This window comes from Pygocentrus nattereri, chromosome 10 (assembly GCF_015220715.1).
Source record: "Pygocentrus nattereri isolate fPygNat1 chromosome 10, fPygNat1.pri, whole genome shotgun sequence".
In the NCBI taxonomy this organism is placed as follows: Eukaryota; Metazoa; Chordata; class Actinopteri; order Characiformes; family Serrasalmidae; genus Pygocentrus; species Pygocentrus nattereri.
Genome location: NC_051220.1, coordinates 10,507,501 through 10,518,282, shown reverse-complemented (window position 1 = coordinate 10,518,282; position 10,782 = coordinate 10,507,501). Strand labels below are relative to the sequence as shown.

General features: G+C 40.1%; 1 protein-coding gene across 4 annotated transcripts in view; it reads left to right on the top strand.

The window, feature by feature from the left end:
• Positions 1-1,017: 1,017 nt before the first annotated feature.
• cnksr1 (connector enhancer of kinase suppressor of Ras 1) overlaps positions 1,018-10,782 on the top strand; it is a 62,158-nt gene continuing 52,393 nt past the window's right edge. For 2 of the 4 annotated variants that reach the window (XM_037542240.1, XM_017716753.2), the window contains exon 1: positions 1,018-1,238. In XM_037542240.1, coding sequence (XP_037398137.1) covers positions 1,187-1,238 — 52 coding nt within the window. In that variant the 5' untranslated portion in view covers positions 1,018-1,186. The remainder of the gene's footprint in view (positions 1,239-10,782) is intronic. The other 2 variants (XM_017716751.2, XM_017716754.2) reach the window with 2 other exon arrangements.

Here is a 10,782-nt window from a genome sequence, read left to right as displayed (position 1 = left end):
GTATGAGTTAAGCCAACACTGTGAGGTAATCCAACACTGTAAAAGGTAACTCAACATTGTAAGAGTTAATGTATTACTGTATGAATTAATCCAACACTGTAAGTGTAATGCAACACTATAAGAGATAATCCAACACTGTAAGAGTTAATCCAACATTTTAAGAGATAACATGAGAGTATGTAAGAGTAAAGACAACACCGTAAGAGTTCATCTGACACTGTAAGAGTAAATGTAACACTATAAGAGTCGAAGCAGCACAATAAGAATTAATCTGCCACTGTATGAGTAAATGCAACATTGCAAAAGTTAATTCCACATTGTACAACTGCATTTAACAAGTAATGTAAGAGGTACTCCTGCAGTGGTAAAATGTCTGTTAGAGTTCTATCAGTACTGTTAGAGTTAATCCAACCCTGTAAGAGTTAATCCAACACTGTAACCAATAAGTGTTATTCAAACACTGTAAGAGTTAATCCAACATTGATAGAGTTAATCTATCACAGCTGGAGTTGATTTATAAACCATAGGAATGAATCCAAACATTGTAAGAGTTAATCCAACACTGTCAGATTTAATCCAATGCTGCTAGAGTTCATTAATCAGAGTTAGAGTTGATTTAAACACCATAAGTGCTAATCCGGCACTGTCAGAGTTCTTCTAACACTATAAATGAATCCAACACAGTTATAGATAATGAAGCACTATAAGTGTTAATCCAACACTGTAGCCTTAACTCGACAGAATCGCTTAGTCAGTAATTCTAATAAAGAATGAAAGTGAATAGCTCCCAGTTAGCACAATAAAAATGACACCCTACTATTAACATCAGCATTTTGATCAAGCCATTCTTTTAACTGTATTAATTCCTCACTGTAAGTTTAATACAGCGCAGTGAGAATTAGTTCCAATCCGGCACTGTAAGAGTTAACTGACTGGGCCTTTCTCTGAGCTCTGAGTTTTGGTGCATTTAAAGGGCAGATTTTTTTTATTGTGTTGAAACCCTACTGCAAGTTACAGCAACTTCTCGCAACTTCTGATTGGCTCTCTCGGCTTTCTCTGTTACCTGTCCGTGTGGGCGTGGCCTATTTCCAGCGCACCTTTCCTTTCCTTCAGCGCACCTTTTCCACCCTCCCTCCTCGCGCGTTAAGGGTGAGTCCACCGGGGTGGGTGTCCCGTGTGTCCAGCCATGGATTCCGTCTCGAGCTGGAGCTGCGCGCGAGTGAGCACCTGGCTCAGAGGTAAGAGCGGTCAGGTGAGCCTCGCCAGATGAGCTGCGTGTTCGGGCGCATGAGGCGAAGCGGGGCCTGTTTTAGAGCCGTTAAAATGGAAGTAAACAAACGGAGAGAATAAAAGCGAAGCGAGGGAGAGAATCCTGAGGGATGGAAAAAAAAGGAGGAATGAGGAAGTGGGAGTTTGCTGCTGTGTTTACAAGTTGGAGCTGGAAAGGAGGGGAAGACGAAGCTTTTAGCTGTGAGACAAGAGTTTACAGTGAAAAATAAAGGCATTTTCTGTGTGGTAATAACGTTTAATATCTTCGTCATAACTTTAGGTTCCCTCAGCGTTGATTGTTGCTCGAAGTTTCCCGTTCCACCTTAAATGGTGCAGCAGTTATGTTGGCGCCTCAGGCACCAATATGACTGCTGCACCATTTAAGGTGGACCAGAAAATTTGAACAAGAAGCTGGCGAGCTTTTTAAAAGCCTTTTGACGACTTTTTAAGTTAAGGGGTTTAAAATTCAACCGTTCTACAGTGTGATGTGTGTTATGGTGTGTCATTTCTTTATTAATTGCGTGTTAATGTTGGGTTAGCTTTGTGGCTAATGTAGGTTTCTGTAGCTCATTTCTCACGTTCCGTGTTCAGCACTGATATTTGCAGTTATCTTAGCACAGACCCCTCAGGAAGACACCAAAATGTAAGTTTAATTGTAGAATCAAAACCTATATGTAGATTAAAAAGGGTTAATGTCACGTATTGTACAGCGTTTAACTAATATTTTGAAACGGTTGTTGATAGTTGGTGCTGCTGTTATATTGTTAGCTTGATGGTTTGAGTGAAGACGTTAAATTGGTGGTAAACCATCTTGGCTGAAATGTTAAGTCAATGAAAAACTGAACGCCAAAAAACAACTTAAAGTAAAAAAAATCTGAAGTAAAAAAAATATATCTAACAAGTTTGCTAGGCTTAACGTTATTCTTCTCTTTCTGCATCCTTTTGCCCTGAAATAAAACGCTAAAACTCTAGTTAAAGGGGAGTTCTACCAGTTTTTTTTTAATTTCTGAATAATTCAGTCCTTGAGACGTAAACGGATTAATTCAGGGTCGGTTGGTGTGAAATGGTTCATTGAAGAGAAACTTCCAGACTCAGATTGCTTTACAGTGGTGGTGATAGGAACCAGGGGTCACCATGTTTACAACTCAAATATAGACATTTATTTCCTACACTAAACCACTACTGAACCTACATGTCTTCTGCGTTTTACTTGGAATGTTGGTTATAGTAAAATATTCATAAATCTAACAAAAAAAAACTTTTGCCTTTCATGTAGCCCTCTGTGATGAGTGGATTAAAATATATTTCTAGCCAAAACATTATCCCAAGACTATTGTGAAACAACGTCTCAGACGTCAGGCAGTGAATTCTTAACCATTTTAGGTAATAACTTTCCGAGAGGGAGCTTTTAGAGGTGGATGTCTGGTTCTTATCACCACCACTGTGAACAGTTCTGACTCTGTAAGTTTCTCTAGAACGAAGTGTTTCACACCAAACCACCCTGAACCACTCAGTCTACGTCTTAACCACTTAATTATGTAGAAATTTTGAAAAATCAGTGGCGTTCCCCCTTTTAGCAGCCTAGCAGCTAAACTAACACAATAGAGGTAATTTAAACCTCCCAAAAATGAACCTAGGAACTAAATATGAAGAATGTAGATGGAATAAAGGTCTAAATCCATCAAAGCAATTTAGCACACTGGACTGAGTAAATCGATCTGGATATTACTCATATCTGGTGCTAGCCTGGGATTTGAACTTTAAAACTAGCTTCTAAAGGTCTTCATTAGCTTTTGGCTCAGTTCACATGACTTGCTCCAAGTTATTAAATTGATAGATAAGTGACCAGATGTGGCCTGACCCAATATATGCACTATAATTCTGACCTACTTTCTGCTCTTCTGGCACTTTCCAAGCAGCAGGCCTGTGATTTATCAGGCATTCATATTTATATCACATTGAAGGATCATGTTTTTTTATGGTACCCCGGAGATGGTGTAATGTTTTTGAATTCTGAGTGTGTTTTCATGGCATGGGAAAATGCTCTGAGCTTATAAATAGGTTATTGGATAAGCACAGCCCACGTCTTTGCAGTAGTGGGAACCTGAAATATTCAGAGATTTACAGAAATCTCTTTCACCTTACAGTCCTGTTCCACTAAACTGCACCACATAAAGGCCTTTAGTAACACTGGCATGCCTTGCATAACGCTAAATCACGATGTTTCATAAGAGGATATTGGAAAAAACCATAGTCTTCATGGGAATCTTGGAATTTACAGTACTGTATAATCTTAAGGTTGCATGAGGAGGTTCAAGTATCTTTTTGCAATACTGTGATTGTAATATGCCTTGAATTCAGACCACATTGGTGAATGTTTGATGACTGACCTTATTGTTTTCACTATTTGTTGGATTGTTTGAATGTCTTGATTTATAGTCACCCACACTATTCTTGGCACACAGTAAAATCACTGAGCGAATGGTTAGAGGGGATATTTGCATATTGTGGTCTTCAGCATTGCATTTCCGCATTGCGTAGGATGATAATGATAAAATGTGCTTTCTGCTCCAGTTATACTTGCAAGTAATGTTGTTAACATGAAATTTTATGAGTAAATGGTGTTTTATTTTGGGTGAATTGGCTTGTGTTTAGGTACATGTATCCTAACATCAGGTGGCCTTAGTGCTGTGCAATATGAGAATATTTACTGGTATCATGATAAATTATGCCACAATGTGCTTTTCTGAGCATATCTTAGATGTTGTCAGTAGTTAAATTTCCCAAATGCATGTTTGGTTGCAGAGACTGCATCATTAATCAGCAGTGTCTGTTTTTACATACAAAGATTATTGCCAATATGACATCCATAATGTGGTGGTGCACCATCTTGCTGGAAAAACTGAAACTGAAACTACGCATACTGGAAGCCTGTGCTAGCATTTCTTCTGCGGTGTTGCTATCAGTGTGTGAAGAGTGGGAGAAGAGGGTTGCATTGACAATCCAACACAATGGGCAGCACTTTGAACACATTTTATAAGTGGTCAGAAACTTGTAAATAACTCATGAAAGAATAAAGTTACGTTAAAACGAAGCACACCATTGTTTTTCTTGTGAAATTCTCAATAAGTTTGATATGTCACACGACCCTCTTCCCATTGAAAAAACTAAAGTTGGATCCAAAATGGCCGACTTCCAAATGGCCGCCATGGTCACTACCCATCTTGAAAGGTTTTCCCCCTCCCATATACTGTTTGTGCCACAAACAGGAAGTTAATATCACCAACCTTTCCCATTTTATTTAGGTGTATCCATATAAATGGCCCACCCTGAAGATTAAGCCTGAGGTGTTTATGTCTCACTCTACTCAACAATCTGATGGAAAATCTCCATTTACATGCCACTACAAATAATCCAATAAAAAAAAACCAGTGTGGATGTTACTGTGGCAACCAGCATCACGTGAGTCCAGTCAGAGTGAGATGAGCAGCAGTGAGCAGTGCTTGTGTTTTTAATTACTTTAAAATGATGTCAGACTCAGGAAAACATACTTCACATGTCCTTATTAAAGAAGGCTGAGAGGAAGATGTCATGTTCTGAGACACACAAACTGGACGTCCATCCCACCACCGTCTCTTAAAGCTCAAAGCATAAACTTTGTCTCCTCTGCAGATCCCTTTCGCATTGGGAATGTAAAGAAATACAGTCGTTTACACGGCTAATTATATAGAGGATTACCCACCTCATTCAATCAGATAGAAACTGTATTCGGAATGGTCTCAGTCAGACTAGACTATTCTGATTGATGTGTGTACATGGATGTTTTTTATTCTTATTCTGCTATTAGTCAGATTATTAATGGATTATGAAGCTGCTTATTAACGTGGCTGAATATGAATCATTGTATTCAGCACATAATAGTACATGTTATCTGTCTATGGTGTATCCTGCCTCCTGCCCAGTGACCGCTGGGATAGGCTTCAGCTCAAGCGGCTTAGAAGGTGTGTGTGTGTGTGTGTGTGTGTGTGTGTGTGTGTGTGTGTGTGTGTTAGTGTGTTAGATAGTAATTTTTAAATGTAATGTCAGTATATGTCAAAATATATAATTTGACAATGTGTTGTACATATTATGCATCATGAAAGCCTCTTGAAGTATCATGATATTACATTTTTATCATATCACCCACCTTTAAGTGGTCCATATTTTCATATATACTTTAAGTCATCTAGGCTGTCTGTTACAGGCCCCAAATATGCATATTGGTGGACTGTTGATATGACATCTTTAATGACTAGCCTTTATTTTTTAGGGGGGTGGGGGTGGGGGGGGTGTCATTTGGATGTATTGATTCATATAGACACGCAGAAACACGCAAGTCAATTTGTGGTCAATCTGTGATTGATCAGCACACACAACATAGTGATTGGATAAAGACTTATAGGCCTTCTGTGAGGTCAATACTGCAAAGGCCAAATATTGTGATAGCATTTTGCACATCATATATTGTTCTACATTTATGATTTTTATAATGCCCAAGTTATGTGTGAGTGTTTAGTTAAAGTTTAGTTAAAGAGTTAACAAAATATGCTTTAGAGCAAAAAATCACAGGATCATCTCTGTTAAATACCGTGTAGAAGTGGACTGTACTTTAAATAAACATTTTTACAGTCTATATAGACCTAGAATGCGGGCCAAATTTGGCCCATAAGAATGTTTATTTTGGCTCTGCAGTTTGGCTCACCCTAACCCCACCATTGCACTCAATGGGAAAACAAGCATATTCATATTCAAATTATAATATATTAAAGACTTGTTTTCCTTTTAAATATATGTTTGATGTATTTTAGTAACAAAGTGGTGTGTAATGTTTTGAAATACACGTTTCACTTGGTTTGAAACTGACCTACCTTCGTCATTTGTATGCCATTTTTGTTTTTTTGGCATGGAAACGTTTGGGCACCCCTGATATTGACTATAGCCATACAATACATAGTCATTTCCCATCTGATTTCATAATAACCTTCAGTACATGATGCTCCAGTCTTTAGGTCTGGGCTCCAGGCTCCAGGTCTGGTAGTTTGATGGCAACAGTATTGCAGTGTTGCAAAAGTGGCCCAAATCTAGCCAGCTCCTCTGTTTCTGTCAATTTTAGGTAATCTATCACATTTGAATACTGTAATATGTAACATATTACACAGCTTTTTATGAGTTTCATTCTGTAGTGCCCCCAATTCAAACGTCTTAGGCTACATTCATATTACCATGTTAAAGTGGCACAAATCAGATTCTTTGCCCTAATGTGACTCAGATCTGATGTTTTCAGAGCTGTGTGGACATACAAATCTGAGCTTTTCAAATCTGACCTGAGCCACTTTCATATGTGGTCCTAGATCGGACACGTATTGTGGCCGTGCAACCTTAATGAGAAACTCCGATCAGAATTCATGGGGTTTTTTTCCCACTGCACATGCGCCATCATTCAGTGTTACTCTGGCAGCAGCGCCAAACAGAAGTTAAAGTCTGTAAATGCTGGAAAAGCAACACATCTCACCTTTTTCTCTCGCTCTTGACCCTTCGTATTGCTCTAATAACGAGTGTCTGAGAGCTGATCAGAGTTAATTATCTTTGCAGCGAAGGCTCGTTCTGCGGGGTAGTTTGTTTGCTGTTCATGACGCACGTGATTTATTCACGTGACGTTAATTGATTATGATGGACGCATGTAGGCCATTTCAGGACGCCGGTTCCTTCATCGTAATAACATTTTGAGTCACTTATTTAAACAAGTGTGAATCGGATCTGAGCAAAAAATCGGATTTGAGCAATGTGAACATATCCTTAGGTCAAAAATGAAGAATGTGATGTCTCTCAGTTTCCCCATGAAACTGGGACTCACCACGTCATTTATATCCTCCTTGAAAACTCCCACTTACAGATGGCGGTGGCACCACTGGGGTTCAGAGTCACAATCTCCTGATGTTGAGGTGAACGCTTAGATGGCTGCACCACTGAAAGTTCTCAGATTTCTCTACACAGTAAACATGTTGAATATAAACTGCAGAAGGGTCAGTTTATTATATTACAATCTACATCCACAAAACAGCATTTTGTTCATGGTGCTCAGGCGTGTGCTTCATTTATTCCCATTCACTCAGCCTTTTACACCCCATTACATGTTGTAGACCAGTTTTCATCTCCCCCTGGAGGGAGGAACTCTAATGCACGCTGCTAGGCCCATCACAGTTCTTACAAAATCGCAGTTATTTGAAATGATCACAATTACATGAGATGATCGCAGTTATCATTTTCCACCTTAGATTTTAGAATAATATTGTCATGACAAGCAAAACGTGATTTGAGTGTTCAGGATTAAGGCAAATACACGTGAATAAAAAAGTAAATGTGTTCACTGAGACGCGTCACGAAACTTATAAAAACTCAAAAGAAAAATGAAAAAGTTGGTGCTGTAACACATTTAGGTGGCAGCGGAAGGTATATTTGCTTATTTGTTAGCTGTGCAGCATGTATGCTAGTTGAATGGTGTAGTGCACGGTTCCACAGTACTGCAGTGTTTGCTACCTAGTAAATATAGCTAATGAGCAAAATGGCTGGGCCATTTTTGGTTTGTGCTTTTTTAAGATTGTTGCCATATGAAGGCTAAAGCAGAGAGCTAATAGTAGGTTTTACAGCGGTTACAGCTGTGTTTGGATCTGTATTTCTGGAATGTGTGATGTGGAGAGCTGGTTTCTCTCACTCTAATGATGGCAGGTTCCTCTGGGTGTTTTCATGCGGGAATCACGTCGCTATTGTTAACCCTTTGTTTATAATATGAAGACTAAAAGCAGAGATGTAATGAAACAGAAGTGAGTGTGTTGTGGGTGATTTTGGAGCTGGAGTGCTCGCTGATGAATGATCACAGGTGAATGAAATCACTCTGGATTGAGAGAGCAGAGTCTGATGAGTGATCTGGTGTGTGAATCATGTCATTGTTTTAACCCTTTGTTGGAATATGGGTGCTATTCTGAGCCACATTACTCAGAGATGCTGAATTACAGCTCAGTAACATCACACTATCTAGTTTGGGTTGGGTCTGCTGAATTCCTTGATATGTGGATCATGTCTGTAGCCTAAATCGTTCTGAGGTTATGAAGCCTAGACGTCCACTATGCATTTTGCTTTGGGTTCTATTAAATACATAGAATGAACAAGACAATTAATTCAATAATTGCAGTTATTTACAGGAGTGTGATCCTAGACTCTGAGCTCTGTTTCGCTAAAATTTGGCCTTTTCTCTCTTGAGTGATGCAGAGAAACTTGTTGCTGCATTTGTTCCAGCAGAGTTGATCACTGTAATGATCTTCTTAATGGATGAAATAGTCCATCCTCTACAACTCGTACAGAACTCAGTGGCACGGATCCTCACAGCACCAAGACAGAGATCATATCACCCCCGTTTACACACTGCTATGCCTGGATCTTTTAGAGAGATTTTAAAGCTCTGCTGCTGGTTTTTAAAGCTCTAAATGACCTTAAAGCTCCTGTTTGTTTGTCTGTCTGTCTGTTGTTTAGATCTGCAGATACTGACCTTCTGAAAACTTCTTCCATATAATTCAGAAAACATAGAGAGACTCTTTCTGTTATTCTGCTTTTGAACTGTGGAGCTGAGGTCACCTTTTGTTAGACAGTCAAGGTATAAACGTCTGAATAGAGAACTCTTTAACTTTAACTCAACGCTTCATTACCAATCTACGTATCTTTGGTGTTTATCTGTTTAATCTGATCTGTGTTATTGTCTTATATGATATTAAATTAATATTGATAGTCTCTTCTGTGACTGTTAAGCTCCATCAGCTGTCTGTAAAGCATGTTAAGCTGCCACCAGTATAAAGTGCTGAGTATATACACCAATCAGGCATAACATTATGACCATGTCCTTGTTTCTATGCTCACTGTCCATTTTATCAGCTCCACTTACTGTATAGGTGCACTTTGTAGTTCTACAGTTACAGACTGTAGTTCATCTGTTTCTCTGCCTACTTTGTTAACCCCCTTTTACCGTGTTCTTCAGTGGTCAGGACCCCCATGGACCCTCACAGAGCAGGTACTATTTGGGTGGTGGAGCATTCTCAGCACTGCACCAACAGATGTGGTGGTGTTGTGTTAGTGTGTGTTGTGCTGGCACGAGTGGATCAGCCAAAGCAGTGCCGCTGGAGTTTTTAAATGCTGTGTCCATTCACTGTCCACTCTATTAGACACTCCTACCTTGTCAGTCCACCTTGTAGATGTAAAGTCAAAGACGATAGCTCATCTGCGGCTGCAGTTTGTGTGGGTTGCATATTTTTGCTTGATGGACTATTCTCAGTCCAGCAGCGACACTGAGGTGTTTAAAAACTCCAGCAGCACTGCTTTGTCTGATCCACTCAGACCAGCGCAGCACACACTAACACACCACCATCGTGTCAGTGTTGCTGCATTGTTGAGAATGAGCCACCACCCAAATAGTACCTGCTCTGTGAGGGTCCAAGGGGGTCCTGACCACTGAAGAACAGGGTGAAAGGGGGCTAATAAGTATGCAGAGAAACAGATGGGCTACAGTCTGTAACTGTAGAACTACAAAGTGCAGCTATATAGTAAGTGGAGCTGATAAAATGGACAATGAGCATAGAAATAAGGACATAGTCATAATGTTATGCTTGATTGGTATATATAGGGGGCAGTCGTGGGCTGGAGGTAAGGCAACTGGCCCTTTGACCGGAAGGTTGCCAGTTCGATCGCCAGTGCCGACAGTCCATGACTGAGGTGTCCTTGAGCAAGACACCTAATTGCTCCCCGGGCACCGTGGATAGGGCTGTGCTCACAAGTGTGCTCACTGCCCCCTAGTATGTGTGTCTACTCACTAGTGTGTAAGTAGTGTTTCACTTAATGGATGGGTTAAATGCGAAGGTGGAATTTCCCCGTTTGTGGGATTAAAAAAAAAAAGTATCACTTAATATGGCTGTCCTGCATTCTCCTGTACTCTGGGGACCTCACCAACAAGGTGTTAGGTTTAATTGGGTTTAATTAAATCTGCTTAACAGATAGTCTTGCATACTGGCTGCTTAATCTTTATCAGCGAATGCTGATGATCTCAGCTCAGTGCTGTTATTGACCGTGATTTACGTTGTTCTGCATACCTCAGCCCGCTGAACACAGCTGGGAATTTGTTCCTCACCACACACACTTCCTGTGCGGCTGTATTGCCGTGTGTGTGCAGTGGGGTAGTAGGTCACGCTTTAGTCCCGCTGGCTGTGTAACACAAAGAACGCCTTCCTTTCATTCTTTCACAGCTCTTCTAAAGAAGGAAGCTGGGCTGTGAAAAGCTGAAAGGGACGTGTTTCTCCTTTAGCGCTGATGCTGTGATGGTGCTCTCATCATCCTCTTGTTGTTTGCTCTTGCTGTTTTGATGATGCTGTGCTGCCAGGAACTTGCACATCTGCATCAAGAATTTCTGGGTGTCAGCTGAGAGAGTTATAATGT